The sequence below is a fragment of the Harpia harpyja genome, chromosome 18, assembly GCF_026419915.1.
Source record: "Harpia harpyja isolate bHarHar1 chromosome 18, bHarHar1 primary haplotype, whole genome shotgun sequence".
Classification (NCBI taxonomy): domain Eukaryota; kingdom Metazoa; phylum Chordata; class Aves; order Accipitriformes; family Accipitridae; genus Harpia; species Harpia harpyja.
This window is the reverse complement of record NC_068957.1, coordinates 15,355,325-15,371,699: the sequence shown is the minus strand read 5'-3', so window position 1 is coordinate 15,371,699 and position 16,375 is coordinate 15,355,325. Positions and strand designations below refer to the sequence as shown.

Sequence of the window (16,375 nt, the reverse complement as noted above, 5' to 3'; positions counted from 1 at the left end):
TTACAATGAAACTGTAATTTGGAATATGCATTCTCCAAAAGCCCACAACACCTAAGAAAGCCTGTGTTTCCTTTTTATTAGTCAGTGGAGAGCGAGCTGCTGTTTTGTTGATCACATCCATGGGGATTTGGCGACACCCATCTTGCCATTTTATTCCTAAAAACTGCATCTCCTGTGCAGGTCCCCTGACCTTGCTTTCTTTTATGGCAAAACTGGCTTTCAGAAGGTTTTGGACTATTTTCTTCCCTTTCTCAAAAACTTCTTCTGCTGTGTTGCCCCATATGATGCCATCAATACATTGCAGGTGTTTCGGAGCTTCACCCTTCTCCAGTGCAGTCTGGATCAGTCCATGGCAAATGGTGGGGCTGTGTTTCCACCCCTGGGCCAGTCAATTCCAGGTGTACTGGACGCCCCTCCAAGTAAAAGCAAACTGTGGCCAGCACTCTGCTGCCACAGGGATTGAGAAAAATGCATTAGCGATATCAGTTGTGGCATACCACTTGGCAGCCTTTGACTCCAGTTCGTATTGAAGTTCTAGCATGTCCAGCACAGCAGCACTCAGCGGCGGCATGACTTCATTCAGGCCACAATAGTCAACTATTAGTCTCCACTCTCCATTAGACTTCCACACTGGCCATATGGGACTATTAAAGGGCGAGCAAGTTTTGCTGATCATTCCTTGGCTCTCTAGTCAATGAATCAACTCATGGAAGGGGATCGGGGAGTCTCAGTGTGATATTGCCACTGGTGCACTGTTGTGGTAGAAACCGGCACTTGTTTTTCAACCCTCGGCAACCCCATAATCAAAGGGTCCTGAGAGAGACCAGGCAGGTGTCCTGGTTTCAGCTGGGATAGAGTTAATTGTCTTCCTAGCAGCTGGTACAGTGTTATGTTTTGGGTTCAGTATGAGAAGAATGTTGATAACACACTGACGTTTTCAGTTGTTGCTGAGGAGTGTTTAGACTAAGTCAAGGATTTCTCAGCTTCTCATGCCCAGCCAGCAAGAAGGCTGGAGGGGCACAAGTTGGGAGGGGACACAGCCAGGACAGCTGACCCAAACTAGCCAAAGGGGTATTCCATACCATGTGATGTCATGTCTAGTATATAAACTGTGGGGAGTGGGGCTGGGGGTAATCGCTGCTTGGGGACTAACTGGGCATCGGTCGGCGGGTGGTGAGCAATTGCATTGTGCATCACTTGTATATTCCAATCCTTTTATTATTATTATTATTATTATTATTATTATTTTATTGTTATTATTATCATTATTAATTTCTTCCTTTCTGTTCTATTAAACTGTCTTTATCTCAACCCATGAGTTTTACTTTTTCCCTCCCAATTCTACCCCCCATCCCACTGGGTTGGGGGGAGGTGAGTGAGAGGCTGTGTGGTGCTTAGTTGCTGGCTGGGGTTAAACCGTGAAAGCAGGGTAGACAGCTGTTTAATTCCCTCCATCTCTAAGGCAGCTATACCAAAAGCCCAGTGATACCCCTTCGGGTCCTTAAAATACCTTCTCCTGAGGCAGTCTATGCCAAGGATGCACGGGGCCTCTAGGCCAGTCACAATGGGATGTTTCTGCCACTCATTCCCAGTTAGGCTTACTTCAGCCTCCAATACAGTTAGCTGCTGGGATCCCCCTGTCACACCAGAAACACAGATGGGTTCTGCCCCTTTATAACTTGATGGCATTAGAGTCTGTGCACCAGTGTCTGCTAGAGCCTTGTACTCCTGTGGGTCTAACATGCCAGGCCATCAAATCCGCACAGTCCAATAAACCTGGTTGTCCGTTTCCTCCACCTGGCTGGAGGCAGGGCATCTCTAATCCTGGTCAGAGTATCCATTATCCACTTCTTGTAAAACTGACTTCAAGAAGATCAGAAGTAAGATCAGCCCTTCTACTCTGTTTGGAAACTGGAGCAGCATTTTTCCTGGAAGAATCTCCTTTCTGGTTGTTTTTCCTCACAACTCACATACCCGTGCATCTAGGACCGAGGTAGGTTTTTCATCCCACTTCCTCATGTCCTCTCCATGGTCACGCAGGTAAAACCACCAGGTACCCCATGGTGTGTACCTTCTATATTCTCTCTCTTAAGCAGAGGAATGCTCACTCCTAATAGCTGAGATGTGGGCCCATACAGGTGGGGAGTATGACTTTTTGATCAGTTCGATCAGTTTTTTTGACTTTTCAGACAGTTTTTCCACAGCAGGCTCGTAGGGAGGAAGAGAGATTTTCTTTGTATTACCAGAGTTGGTGAGCCATTTCACCCACTGTCAGTGCCTCTTTGTCTTTCCAGGTCAGTACTGCCAATGAGTTGGCATACAACAATGGTGTGCTCCACACAAACTTCTGCCACATCAGTCAGGTGCATTGGACTGCGTCTGGATCTCTGGGTAATTGTGCGTTGTCCAGGTCATAATAAATCATCTCTAGCACTGCTAATTCCCTCAGGTACTGGGTACCTCTGTCCATGGTGGTCCACTTGCCTGGTTGACATATAATATCTTCCTTGAAGGGGTACCTTTCCTTCACGCTTGACGAGAGTTGCCTCCGGCGGTTGAGGGCTTGGGTCCCTTTTCCAATTGCCTTGTCAATGCCACCTTCCCTAGAAAGTGATCCCAGCTGCTTGGCTTCCCTACCCTCCAATTCCAGGCTACTAGCCCCATTGTGCCAGCATTGGAGCAGCCAGGAGATACTGTGCTCACCTGGACAATGGCTGAAATCTTTTTGCATATCCCACAGCTCACTCAGGGATAGGGATCGGGTGATTACCTCTGGTTCTGCCTATTCCTCCTGTTCTTGTGATGACCCTGGTTCAGCTGCAGTGCCTGTCACCGGAGTTGGAGTGGTTGCAGTGCCTGTCGCAAGAGTTGGCGTGGCTGGAGTGCCTGTTGTTTTGTTGTCAGATCCAGAGACCTTCTCTTCCCCTTGAGGGTACTGAATAGTGTCGAACAGGGCTCGGAAGACATGGGCCAGGCCCCAGCACATTGCAGTTATTTGTGTCTCTCTGGAATTGCCAGGGTGACAGCATACTTCTTCCCAATATTTTACTAGTTTTTCCAGATTCTGCACTTTTTCAGGGGAGAAGTTCCAAAACACTGGAGGTGCCCACTGTCCTAGGTACTTGCCCGTACTACCCCACACACCCTGCCACTCATAATTATTCAGCCTTGGGGCAGATGTCTGGGTGATATTCTTAAATAGTTGTTTAACCCTAAACAAGACCTGAACCACATTCAGGAACATGCTAGTTCCTAGCAAGAGGACCATGCTGGTTTCAACATCCCAAGGATATTCAAAATTTTCAAAATTCTCAAATGCTATTGTAATTAGCCTGGAGGAGACTGGCAAGGTGAAGAAAGGTGTCTCACCCATAGACTGGCTCTCCAAGGAGAAAAGGTAAAGGGTGTAATTATTAATAGTTTCCCACAGATGGCTCCCGAAGTATAGAGGTGACAACAATGCTGAGTACAAATACCAGATTAGTTCCACAACCGATAATTTTATCATACCATAAGCCAGTGTTACACAGTACATCAAAGCAAAAACCTTAATCCACCTCCCAGCAGCACAGGTACTATATACAGCAAGTGAGGTGATATGCAACACAACTCTAAGAACAAGCGCCACAACTCTAAGAGCTAATAAATCGACATGGTGAACAGCAACTATTAAATTAATATAATGGATGCTTGTAACAAATTCATTTTAACGCGCTCTGCTCAGATCTGTTGTTATCTCAACCCTTCGTGCCCCATGTTGGGTGCCAAAAAGGACTGTTGTGGTTTAAGACCAGTCAGCAGCTAAGCACCACACAGCCGCTTGCTCACTTCTCCCCCACCCAGTGGGATGGGGGACAATTGGGGAAAAAAAAAGTAAAACTCGTGGGTTGAGGTAAAGACAGTTTAATAGGACAGAAAGGAAGAAATTAATAATGATAATAATAATAAAATGGCGATGATAATAATAATAATAATAATAATAATAAAAGAATTGGAATATACGAAACAAGTGATGCACAATGCAATTGCTCACCACTCGCTGACCGATGCCCAGTTAGTTCCCAAGCAGCGATCTGCTCGCCCCCAGCCAACTACCCCCAGTTTATATACTAGGCATGACATCACATGGCATGGAATATTCCTTTGGCCAGTTTAGGTCAGCTGTCCTGGCCGTGTCCCCTCCCAACTTCTTGTGCCCCTCCAGCCTTCTTGCTGGCTGGGCATGAGAAGCTGAGAAATCCTTGACTGGGTCTAAACACTTATTAGCAACAACTGAAAAACCAGTGTGTTATCAACATTCTTCTCATACTAAATCCAAGACATACCACTATACCAGCTACTAGAAAGAAAATTAACTCTATCCTAGCTGAAACCAGGATGGTTGGTTAAGCAGGACTTTCCCCTTGTGAACCTGTGCTGGCTATGACCAATGACTGCATTGTCTCTGTCCTGGTTTCAGCTGGGATAGAGTTAACTGTCTTCCTAGTAGCTGGTACAGTGCTATGTTTTGAGTTCAGAGCGAAGAATGTTGATAACACTGATGTTTTCAGTTGTTGCTCAGTAGTGTTTAGACTAATGTCAAGGATTTTTCAGCTTCTCATGCCCAGCCAGTGAGAAAGCTGGAGGGGCACAAGAAGTTGGCACAGGACACAGCCAGGGCAGCTGACCCAAACCGGCCAACGGTGTATTCCATACCATGGGACGTCCCATCCAGTATAGGAACGGGGAAGTGGGGGGCAGGGATTCGCCGCTCGGGGACTGGCTGGGTGTCGGTCGGCGGGTGGTGAGCAATTGCACTGCGCATCATTTGTACATTCCAATCCTTTCATTATTGCTGTTGTCATTTTATTAGTGTTATCATTATCATTATTAGTTTCTTCTTTTCTGTTCTATTAAACTGTTCTTATCTCAACCCACGGGTTTTGCTTCTTTTCCCGATTTTCTCCCCCATCCCACTGGGTGGGGGGGAGTGAGTGAGCGGCTGCGTGGTGTTTAGTTGCTGGCTGGGGTTAAACCACGACAGTCTCTCAAGTGTTTTTTTCAGTAACTCCCAGAATAAACCTCTCCATAATTTTACCAGGCACTGAAGTGAGACTGACAGGCCTGTAATTACCAGCATCTTCCTTCTTACCCTTCTTGAAAAGTGGAACAATATTTGCCAGCTTCCAGTTGACTGGGACCTCTCCAGCCTCCCAGGACCATTGAAAAATAATGGGGAGAAGTCCCACGATGACATTGGCCAGCTCTTTCAGTACCCTGGGTTGAATCCCATTGGGCCCCATAGATTTACGCACATCTAGCTGGAGCAGCAAGTCTCGAACAAATTTGGGTCAGCTGGGAGTTTATCATCCCCCCCAGTCACAGTCTTCCAACACAGGGCTCTGGGGGTCCCAGTGCCCATCATCGGTGTTGAAGACAGAGGCGAAGAAGGCATTAAACTTTCTCCGCTTTGTTTACATCCCTATTTCTGAGGTGATCGACCTCGTCAAGCATGGACCAATGTTACCTCTGATTCTCCTTTTGCTATTAACATACTTTAAAAAGCTCTTTTTGTTGTCCTTCAGAGTGCTGGCCAGCTTGAAGTCTAATTGAGCTTTGGCCACGCTAATTTTTTCCCTACAGTGGCAGACAGCATCTCTGTAGTCCTCCTGTGTCACCTGTCCTTGCTTTCAGTGTCCATACATTTTTCTTTTCCACCTAAGTTCTAGAAGAAGATCCCTGCTCAGCCAAGCTGGTCTTCTGCCCCGCCTGCTTGATTTTCAATACTTCGGAATTGCCTGCTCCTGTGGTCTTAAGAGATGGCTTTTAAAAAGTGACCAGCATTCACGGACCCCAATACCTTCAGAAGCAGATTCATAGGAGACCTTACTAACTCCTTCAGCAGCCCAAAATCTACTCTCCCCATAAGCAGGACTGAAGTTTTGCTGGCAGTCTTTCTCCTACCACCAACGATTTGAAACTCAACTACTTCGTGGTCACTGTGACCAAGACAGCCACCAATCACCACTTTGCCCACAAGTCCCTCTCTGTTTACAAACAACAAATCTAGCAGGGCATGTTTCTTAGTCAGCTCCCTTAGTACCTGCACCAAGAAGTTATCTTCAACATGCATGTACAGGGAACCCCCCTGTACACCACACTAGACCGTTCTGCTGCGGATTGTGCCAGCACTGGAGCTGTTTGCCTCAGCGACTGAGTGCTGAGCAGGGGTGGGAGACAGCAGTCAGAGCATCCCTGTGCAGCCACCCCTACACAGGGTCAAGGGCAGCCGCCCCAGGAAGGGGTGCAGCCTGCCTGCAGCACACCAGGGCAGCCAGGAACACCAGCCAGAGACAACAGGGGAGCGGGAGCAGACCAGCCTTCCCGGCCCAGCCTCAGGGTGCTGCCACCACCAGACAGTGGGACTCTCCAGGGCCTCACCCAGATGTGAGGCAGCGTGACAAGGTGCCTGTGTCAACCTACCACAGAAAGAAGGCAGCAGGGCAGGGCTTCCAGTGCTGGCAGGCAGGAACAATGAGGGAGTGAGTCCCAAGTGCTGCTTCCCCAGCACCTGCCCCCACTGCCACAAGCCACCAGCTAATAAAATGGTAAGTAGCAGCTAACAGCTGCAGAAGCCCAACGTGCCATCAGCCAGTACTGGTTCTTCCCACGTCCAGCGTGAAGGTAGTTTAAAGCAGAATCCTGCCTGTACAGCTGCCTGCCACCACCACATGTCCAAGCATCCCGCTTGGAAGCACCAGGTTCGTCCAGAAAGGCTTCCCCAGAGTCATGCTGTGCCTCCAACCACCAGCACCCACTTCCTCCACGCAGCAGACCTCAAGTCTCTGGCTGAGCAGAACCAGCCACAGCCAGACACAGATCTGCCCTTTCTAACCAGCCCTTTGGTGAACAGTGGGCAGCACCGGGCACTGGCCCTACCCCAGAAGACAGCAAGCATCACTGGGAAAAGACACCTTTATTTTAAATACAAGGAGTTAAAAAATTCATTAATTCAAGAGCTGCACAAATAGCACTGGCCCAGCACCTTAGGTGGCCAGACAAGTTGCTGTTGTGAGTCTGTCCCCATGTGCCAGCCGTCAGTGTCTCCCCGAGTCACCACTCTCCACTGCTGCATCTTCCAGACAGATTCCTGGGGAGCAACAGCAGCATCAAAGCACGTGCTACTTCCGGCACTCAGCACCTGCCTCACAGGGAAGGCCACAAGCTGTGTCCCTTCCACCTGGCAGCCCTCAGTTACACCGGCAAGGGATCACTGGAGCATCCCTTCAGCCTGCCCAGGGGTGAGGGCTCACCCTAGTGAGGGAACATACCTGCTGCTCTGAGCTGAGCCTGCAAGGAGCAGATCATCTGGCGATAGGCTTCACACTGGGCAGTCTTGTCAGCTGCAGGCAGGAGGCAAGTAGGTGTGTGCTCAGCCCATCCTGAACACCTCATCCCCAGACCCTCTGGGGCAGCAGCTGGGATCCTGCTTTACCCCCAAACAAGCCCCATCTGCACAGAGCTGCAGGCCTGGGCTCCAGGTACAAGTGCAGGGGGTGTCATCTGGATTGCGGGTGTCCGCAGCCCCCAAAACAGCCAGCCCCACATACCAAGCTCGCCCTTCACTCGCTCCAGTTCATTCTTTACATGCTTCAGCTCCTGGGACAACTGATCACCTGCAGACTGGCAAGGGCAGGGTGTAAGTGTGACGCAGGGGCTGGTCACCCCCACGCAGTGACCCGTAGCCCAGACCCAGCACAGCCCTTCCTGTGGAGGAGCATCTCTGCAGGCAGCACACGCACACCAGCAGTTCTTGGGCTCAGGGAGCCCTGCTCACACCCCTCAGCACGTCAGAGCAGGGTCCCATTTTGACATTCACCCCTGCTTCAGGAGTCTGGTGCTGTTGCAGTGCAGCCCAACCAACACCCCAAGCCTAGCACCCACGGGACCACTGCCAGGGTGTGTTCATTGCAGCAGCAGCACCTGGCAAAGGAGCCACTGTTTGCTTGTCAGCGAGCAACTGCCAGTACCCATGGGTCACAAGGATCCCTTTGGCAGGCTACAGCCACATAGTGAAGAGCCCTAAAACTGCTGGTAAATGCACAAACATACTTTGCAGGTAGGAGACTTCACATCTTGGAGCCTCACCTTGCTGCAGGCTCTCCTCACCCCATGCTGGGGACATGTCCAACATGTCAAGAGGTATAAAAGCAACACCACAAGCCAAAGGGGGCGTGCATCTTTCAAAAGCCCCTTAAAAAGAAATTAACTGGATAGATGCCTGCAGTCCCCTGAGCACTGGAGAGGTGGTAAAGTCATGCAGCAAATGCATGTCTTGTGTAAACCCTAGGGAAAGGCTAAAACAGCTCAGGTGCCCACCCAGAAATTGGTAGCCCAGGTCCCATCACCTCCCACCTCTGGCACAGATGGCCCAAGCCACTGACTGAACGGTGCTCTGTGGTGCCAGAACATAGTTGGCTCTTACCTGCTCAGCAGGGACTGCATTCCCACACCCTGGAGTCGGGCCAGGGGCCAACTCACTGGAAAAAGAGGACTCCACACACACCCACGTCTGGTCAGCCTTACCTGCGAAGAGAAGTGTCGCCACTACAAACATAAATGCCATCCCCAGCCCACAACCAGGCCACACTGCTGCTCCAGACCAGGGGCAGAACCTGTCCAAGGGAGCCAGAGGTCTTCAAGCCCTTCCAGCCCAAAGGCTGCTGCTGGCCTGGCCTGTACAGGTACTGCTGGGAGAAGGTGTTCCTGCATGGTCTAGCAGCTCTGGGCTCCTGCTTGGAGTCTGCTCACACAGGGAGGGCAGACAGCTGCCCTGGGCGGGGCAGGGATGTTGCAGCAGAGTGGGGACGGCCTCCTCGCTTCATCTTCCTCTGCAGGGCCCAGGACTGCAGGCTGCCCAGGGAAAGCAGCACACCCTGCCTACAGAGCAGGCTAGAGCACCCCCAGGCACGCCTGTTCAGCAAGGACCCTGCTGGGGAGCAGCACTGCCCAACAAGCAGCTGCCAGCTGCCCATGTTTCCCCTATGCTCATCCCAACACAAGACAAAAATCCACTAGAGTCCAATGCAGAAACATAGACTCTCCTCACCATGGTACACTCACAGGACGCTTGGATTTCAGCAGGCCTTTGGCAGTCAAGAGCCAGGAAAGCTCCAGAGGGGCTCCTCTCTACAGGGGAGCAAGCTCCAGCTCCCCACTCCTGCGTAGGAACACACCTCCATACTGCTCACCTACTCCCAAGACAGTCCCTGCTGCAACCAGCCACTCTTTGCTCTCACCGTCTTCCTTCAGCTCTCGGGTCCTATTGCATATCAGCTCCTGCGTAGTCGATCCTGAAGTAGGATCCAGGAAATGAAAGTAAAGAGCATCAACCCCTGCTCAGAGGGTGCCCTGACAGCAACATGCACTGAACAGGGCCACTCCCTGTCCTATGGATGAGCTAGAGCACCAGATTTGTTCAGCCTCTTTGCAGGGTGCCTCTCCAGGGAAAAGGACGTCACCTAGCCTTACTCCTCTGTGTTTCACTTCTCCTCCTCTGAGCCCAAGCACACGCTGCCCCCTCCTGTCCTTTCCCCGGGACCAGCCTTGACTGCAGTCCCCTGAATGTTCTCCCCAGAGCAGCAGCTCCCCCCTCCCACGACACCAGAGCCTCCAGGGCTTCTGCCCAGATTCACCCTTACCGAGGCAAAAGCACTTGGGGGAAGCCACTTTTCCCAGCAGCTGCAGTCGGGAGCGAGAAGCCACAATAGGAATTGCTGTAGAGAGCCTCCGGGAGGGCTGTCTGCGACCCCCAACCTTGACAGCAGCTACAGTGGACAAACAATAAGGCACAGGCTGTCACTCCAAAGCAGCTACACCGCACCTCTCCTAGGGTGGGCCAGGGCTCAGTCAGGCTGCCTGTCCCAGGCCCACAGCCACCAGCACCCCCACGACCCCACAAGACCATGGGGCGAGGGCTCCAAGCCAACAGGCTGCTAGACCACATTGGCGGGAGGACAGATAGTGCTAATTAATACAGCACTTGGGGCATGAGCAGATTTCCTGGGCTCCTACCTGTGCCGCTTCCAGGGACTCCCCACTCCCCAGGCTCTGTCCCTGTCCCATGCTGCAGCCCACGCCTTCCCCCTTCTCCCTTCTAGCTGCAGCATCAGTCCCCCCAAGCTTCCCAGCTTTCCATAAGGCAACTGGCAGGTGCAGAATTACTTTCCATCTCAGTGTCCCGGGGGGTGGGTTTGGGAACGGCAGAAGGTTGTGTCAGCTGCAAGGCCCCACGGGGATGCTGAAGCCTGGACTTGGCAGCCGGCATCAGCTTCAGCTTGGTACCTGGGGAAGAGAGAGGGTTTTGCAGCCCCGGGGAAGCAGTCACCGTGCTGGGGCTCTCCCCAGCGACTGGGCTCACCTGAGGGCTGGGGGAGCCTTGTTCCCGGGCCACCGAGCTCCTTGCTGGCCTTAGGGAGCTGCAGACCCAGAGAGGCCCGTGCCCGGGAGACAGACAGCCTCCCGCCGCCACGGCCCGGGGACCGGGCAGGAGTGCGGGGGCGGCCCGCGGGGCCCGGCCCGCCGCAGGGGGGCTGCCCGGCACCGCGCCGTGCTGCCTTACGGGACAGGGCCTGCGGGCGGGCGAGGCTGGAGCCGGGCCGCGCTGCGCCGGGGCCACCGCCGGCAGCGGGCTGCGGGAGGCGCCGGGGCTCCCCGCGGGCCGGGCCCGGGGCGGCGGCGGCCTCGGAGCCACCCGTGCTCGGGCGGGCGGCGGGCGTCGCGCTGTCCGGGGCCCCCTCGTCGAGGGGCGGCGAGGTGCGCAGCGGCGTGGAGGTGACGGGCCCGGCGGCGTCGGGCCACAGGGCGCTGCCCTCCCCCGGGACCGGCGAGGGCTCGGCCGCAACGGCGGCGCCGAGGCGCAGGCGGGTGGCGATGGTGCGGCACTCCTCCTCGAAGAAGCTGAGGTACAGCGGGGAGAGCGGCGAGCGCGGACCGTCTACGTGCCGCAGCAGGTCGGGGCAGCCCGGCGAGCCGGACCCCGCCGGCGGCTGCTCCCACCGCCACATCCCTCCCAGCCGCCGCCGCCGCCGCCAACCGCTCCCACCTCAGCGGATCCGCGCAGCGCCCCCTGCCGCCGGGGAGGCCCCCCGCCGCCCTCCCGCCTCCGCGCAGCGCCCCCTGCCGCCGGGGAGGCCCCCCCGCCGCCCTCCCGCCTCCGCGCAGCGCCCCCTGCCGCCGGGGAGGCCCCCCCGCCGCCCTCCCGCCTCCGCGCAGCGCCCCCTGCCGGTGCTTCCCCCGCCCCGCCAGCCCCCAGGATGAGGCAGAGACTTGGCTTCACAGTGGTTTAATGCGAACGGAACCGGGACGTTACACTGGACAGGGTGGAGACAGCTGGGGGGCTGGCAGCCCCGCGGCAGGACAGGCAGGAGGAAGGGGCCGCCCCAAGCGGGAGCCGGCAGCGGCGGGGGGGCACGGGCTGAGCCCCGCTGCAGGCACAGCCGCCTCCACCGGCACCAGCCTCTGCGCTGCCCCACAAGCCCTTCCTGGGCCGAGCCGGCCCCCGGAGCGGTTCCCTCCTGGTTTCAGCAACTTCTCCTCCTCCCCGAGAGCCACCTCTTTCTTATCCAGCAGCGCCAGTTCCTCACCAGAAAACCCAGGAGACGTTAGGGAGCCCTTGGGGGACGTGCTTGGCAGGAACGGGAGGGCAGTCACCGCAGGCCTACGCTCCAAGAAAGGCTCAACTGTGCCACCACAAAGTGACCAAGCACTTATAAACCAGCCAGCTTTGACCTGAGGAGCCCCCCAGCTAAGGCCCAACCTCGCTCATTGCAGCTGTGGCAGCTGGAGGAGCCTCCAAAGGACAGTCCTGCTGCAGCAAGTCACAGCCTCATGGTCACCCTCAAGCTCTGGACGCTTCCCTGACCAGTCTTGTGTCCTCGCTTCCACACAAGTAACTGCCTAGCTCACCACAGAACAGGGGAGAACGCACAAAAAGCCATTGTTACTTCTCCTGCTTCATAAGCAAATGTCTAACCCAGGACTGACCGACCATATTCTGCTGTCCCTTTCTGGAGAGGTAGCCTCACCCCAGGCCCCACTGCTGGGCTCCTCCTGTGGCAGCCATCATGGCCACACACTACAACAGCCCCCACCAGCCCTCTCCTGCTCCTCCTCAGCCAGACCCATCTCCTCCCCTCTGCAGCTGGGGTGCAGGATAAGGTCACCATGGCTCAGCTGAGCAGGGTGCTGCTGGAAACACCACCACACCAGCCCGCAGCAGAGCAAGCTGTGGCGTTTTTTAAACACTGGGCCAAGGCATCACAGCACACACTGCTACAGCCCAGGCTATCCCAGCTTCCACACGCCAAACTGCCCACACAGAGCATCATGAGAGCACACGTCATGGAAACCCCTCGAGCTGCCAGCAGCATGTCAGAAAGGAGGGGGATTAACACGAATACACCAAATGGGTCTGTAATGCAGGAGGCTGAGAGCAGGGTTAGAGTAGATCTTGAGCCTCAGCACTTCCAGACAGTGAAGAATGGGGGTTTCATGCAGGGTGAATGGGGTGGACGAGAGACCAACACACCCAGGCACCTACTCACTGTTTTGGATAAGCCTTACTAAAACGCTAATACCTGATGCGATCACTGACCAACATGACAACTGCTATTCTTCAGAGTCTCCTGCAGAGATGCTTGGGGCTGCACAGACAGGGGACTGAAGGTCATCTCATACCTTCCTGTACAGGGAGAGAGGCAGCTCCTACACCATAACGCCATAAGCAATTTCCTGCTCCACACCTATTCACATCTGCCCCTAGGTGTGGGATAACATGCTCACTTGCATAAATCTTCATACCTTTAGGCCAAGACCACAGCCCAGTAGAACAAGCTGCTGCCAGTTACAAAACAGGAAAATACTGAACAAACTGGGAGGTTCAAGAGAGGAAAAGCTGGTTCAGAGAAGACAGGTTTAGTGTAAAAATAAATGTCATTTTTGCAGGAGGGAGGGTGGAATGGAGGAAGACAGTGCCAGGTGCTCCTACTGGCGCACTTTCCCTGGGACGTAATTCCTATCAATAGTCTCCTCTTGCAGGAACATATGTAAGCAGCGCTCGTTCTGTGCCAGTGGGTGTCCAGCAATTCTGGAAGAAAATCAGATGTGGAGGTTAGCACAGCCACCACCGAGACCCTGACACCTCTGCTCTCTGTAGGGAGCTAATAAGGCAGACCTCCTCGCTAACGGGCAGCCAGCTCCAAGCACACCCACACCGGGCTCAGCCCAAGGTCACTGGATCGGTGTGCAACAGGGCCAGCAAGAGGAGCTTGAGCACAGGGTGTTCCCTCCCACACCATGCCCTGCAGCAGGGCACGAGCATCCTGAACCAACACTACCCTGTCAGGTCTCTGCAGCACAGCTATTCTGCTAATATTTCCTTCACTCTCAGGAGAGAGTGCTGAACACAACCCACACCCAGGGCAGGACTTGCTTCAGAACCATGGTTTCATTACCCGGCTGCAGGCACCATCCTTTAGCACGGCACCTGTGTGCAGCAGATCAAGACTGCTTCCCAGTCAATCCACAGCCCTCTTCTACCAGCAGTAGCCAGAAATGCAGCACACAGCAAACCCAGGACATCAAGCTTACTTGTTAATAAACTGTTCTAGTCCCTGTCTCCGCTCCTCAATGAAGGACTCCTCAAAGATGCCTTCGTCTCCTCGGAAGGGAAGCTGTCGTTTCAAGGCTTTTCCAGGCAGTGGTGGCACTACAATCTGAAAGCACAGAATCACCCTGTCAGCAGAATAGCCACCTGCAAGCGGATATCCTTAACCATTTGACACTCACCTCCAGCTTCATTATGTGGATAGAGATCAAGCCCCAACAGCTGCCCACCACCACAGCCTCTCTTCTGGGCAGCTCAAAATTATTGCTACAACTGTTCCCATATGTCCTGGTTTCAGGAACAGGCAGATCTGAGCCAGGCCTCACCTTACTGTCTCGTTCCAGCTCATTCTTCAGCCATTCAAAGTCACTGTATCGTCTCCTCACACACGACTCCTTCAATTTGAAGATTGGGAGGTTTGTCTGTAATGAAGAGAGTAGTTAATCTGCAGGTTGCTTTGGAAGCCAGATAGTATTTCAACATGTCATTGAAACCTGAAGCTGCGTTTAGAAAACCAAGCCCCCTGAGAAGGAGGTATCACGAGAACACCCAGCTTCTTTATTCAGGACAGAGCACAAGCACGGAAGCCCTTTGGAATCAAGCAAGCACTTGCCAGGCTACTCAGAGCCAGCCATTCCCTCCCCCTCAAGTGACTATTTCAGGAACACACCCCCTCCCAGGGGCATGCGCTGGAACCAGGGCTCACAACACAGAGAAGGCTGATTTTTTTTTTTTTTCCCTTGAGTTCGCTCCATTTTGAAGTGATCTACAAAAGAGCTTCACAGCAGCCTGCAGAAGAAAAGAACCTCCGACCCAACACTGGTACTTCCATGGAAGAACTAAGGGAGGAAATCTTGTCCCAGCAACTGTTCAAGGCCAGACCTCATGCTCCAATCTTCTTTCAGAACAGATCATCTACCCTAACAGGCAAGCAGCTTTTTCTTATCTGGCTTGTGTCACTGGAGGAACATGCAGCAATTCCCCATCCTTCTCCCCCACCACGAGAGTCTAAAGACTGACAGCTACAGTAACTTTACCTTTACCCTATCAACACAGCCTGAAACGTTGAAGGAACTGAGGTAGCAAAACCTTCTGACAAGCAGCACCCAGATGAACACAGGTATTTCTGCAACACATTTAACTATATTCTTATGAGGTCTGCGAAGTATAACCAGCTGCTTTCAAAGCATCCCCGCAAGAGCTAGTTTCAGTGGGACTAAGAGGTTCTCATTGCCACCTGCCAGGCACCCTTTGGCAGGTTGATGGAAACCAAGCGTCACAACAAAAAAAAGCAAACACCCAATTTTTCTGAAAGGCAGTGGAGACTTAGCAGTTAAATCATGCTATGAACAGAAGTCAACGCCAGCACCCTAACATGTGCTAAAGGTAGTTTGTTTCAGAGGAAGCTCAATTTTACTTTTACTTCCTTCAGCTATCAGATGCAGAGCTGTGAAGAGGCCCCCAGTTCAGCTCCGTTAAGACCCAGAGAAGAGAACCCTGCAAGAAGTGCTCAGCCTGCTACGCACGCTCCTGGATCACAGGCTCTTTGTAAAGCGATCAAGCTGACTCAGAAGGGGTAGCTAGACTGCCCTGTGATCAGGTCCCAAGATACGGGTAGCTAGCTTTCCTCCCCTGCTTGAGATAACCAGCTGCACGCAGTCACGCCCTGCTCAGCAACCACCCGACGGTACCCAAGTGCCAGGGCTGGGGCTCTAGAGAGGGGATAGAAGCCTGCTGAGGCAGCACCTTCCTTGTCCTTGTGCATACCAGCCCTCATCGGATGCCGAAGGGCCCCGGCAAACCCACCAGCTGCGAGCGCTCTGACCTTGAGCCCGGGCCCGCCGGAGAGCCGCAGGCAAGCTGCCAGCCCCAGCCGGGCCAGAGCTCACCTCCTCAGCCCCCCCCCCACCGCCGCAGACAAGCGCGGACCCTGCCCGGCTACACCAAGCCCCAGGAGCTACGCCCGGGCTGCACGGGGCCGCCGACACACACGCCGCCGCTCCCCGCCCCGACCGCGCAGGCCGCGCTCAGCCAGAGCGGCGAGACCACCCCGGCCCTGCCCCGGCCGCCCGCCCCGGGCCACCCCGGCACTGCGCACCAAGCGCTGCCGCCCCTCCCCGGGCCGTACACCCGGCCACGGGGCAGCGCAGCCCCGCCAGGGCACACACGGGGCTCCGCGGCGCACGGCGGGCCCCGAGGCCTGCCGGCCGCTCCCCGCCTCCGCCCGCCCCGGGCCCGCAGGCCCCACAGGGGCCGCACCCGCATCCGGAGCTCGTAGCTGGTGTATCTGGCGCGGCCCATGCCCACGGTCTGCGGGTTGAAGATGTCGATCTCGAGGAAGTTGCTGGGCGGCCCGTACGCGTCCGTCAGGTCCTGCGGCTTGGCGTTCAGGCGCCGGGTGTCCGCCACCGCCGCCTCCGACATGGTGGTGCCGCCACCGCCCCGCCCGGCCCGCCCCACCCGCTGCCGCAGCCTGCCCCGCCCGCGCACGACGCGACGTCGCCCGCCCGCCGCCTGCATAACGCGGCAGGTATCCAGGGCTCGGGGCTCCTCAGCCACCGCCCGGCCCGCGCACGCCAGCGCCGCCGCCCGCATAAACGGAGCGAGTATTCAGGGCGCGGGGGACGCCACAGCGCAGCCCCGGAACCTGCAGGCCGGGCTCGCTCTCGACGCTGCCCCACGCGGCCTGGGCCGCCCCGGCCGGGCCACCGCGGGGCGGTGCAGAGCCCG

General features: G+C 55.1%; 2 protein-coding genes across 6 annotated transcripts; both read right to left on the bottom strand.

The window, feature by feature from the left end:
- Nucleotides 1-6,936: 6,936 nt before the first annotated feature.
- LOC128153950 (translation initiation factor IF-2-like) lies at nucleotides 6,937-11,110 on the bottom strand. 5 transcript variants are annotated; one of them, XM_052813930.1, is made up of 8 exons: nucleotides 10,400-11,108; nucleotides 10,204-10,323; nucleotides 9,675-9,806; nucleotides 9,231-9,332; nucleotides 8,465-8,565; nucleotides 7,590-7,662; nucleotides 7,311-7,382; nucleotides 6,937-7,129 (listed from the first exon to the last, which is right to left on the bottom strand). In XM_052813930.1, exons 1-8 carry the CDS (start codon nucleotides 11,043-11,045, stop codon nucleotides 7,077-7,079), a joined length of 1,299 nt encoding a protein of 432 aa, XP_052669890.1. In that variant the 5' UTR covers nucleotides 11,046-11,108; the 3' UTR covers nucleotides 6,937-7,076. The 5 variants fall into 5 exon arrangements, with proteins under 5 accessions (XP_052669890.1, XP_052669893.1, XP_052669891.1 ...); XM_052813933.1 differs by having other exon boundaries at nucleotides 9,279-9,332; XM_052813931.1 differs by having other exon boundaries at nucleotides 9,681-9,806.
- A 199-nt stretch (nucleotides 11,111-11,309) lies between these two features.
- SNX12 (sorting nexin 12) lies at nucleotides 11,310-16,112 on the bottom strand. Its single transcript, XM_052813829.1, has 4 exons — nucleotides 15,905-16,112; nucleotides 13,972-14,067; nucleotides 13,630-13,754; nucleotides 11,310-13,126 (listed from the first exon to the last, which is right to left on the bottom strand). Exons 1-4 carry the CDS (start codon nucleotides 16,067-16,069, stop codon nucleotides 13,024-13,026), a joined length of 489 nt encoding a protein of 162 aa, XP_052669789.1. The 5' UTR covers nucleotides 16,070-16,112; the 3' UTR covers nucleotides 11,310-13,023.
- Between the last annotated feature and the right edge of the window lie 263 nt (nucleotides 16,113-16,375).

Coding starts and splice junctions, on each gene's coding strand:
- LOC128153950 (XM_052813930.1), bottom strand. CDS start 11,045: ATGTGGCGGTGGGAGCAGCCGCCGGCGGGGTCCGGCTCGCCGGGCTGC. Junction 9,807..10,203: donor CCGGGACACTGAGATGGAAA/GTAATTCTGCAC, acceptor TGTCCACTGTAG/CTGCTGTCAAGGTTGGGGGT. Junction 8,566..9,230: donor AGGGACTGTCTTGGGAGTAG/GTGAGCAGTATG, acceptor TTCTCTTCGCAG/GTAAGGCTGACCAGACGTGG.
- SNX12 (XM_052813829.1), bottom strand. CDS start 16,069: ATGTCGGAGGCGGCGGTGGCGGACACCCGGCGCCTGAACGCCAAGCCG. Junction 14,068..15,904: donor GCTACGAGCTCCGGATGCGG/GTGCGGCCCCTG, acceptor TCTTCATTACAG/ACAAACCTCCCAATCTTCAA. Junction 13,755..13,971: donor AGCTGGAACGAGACAGTAAG/GTGAGGCCTGGC, acceptor CTGTGCTTTCAG/ATTGTAGTGCCACCACTGCC.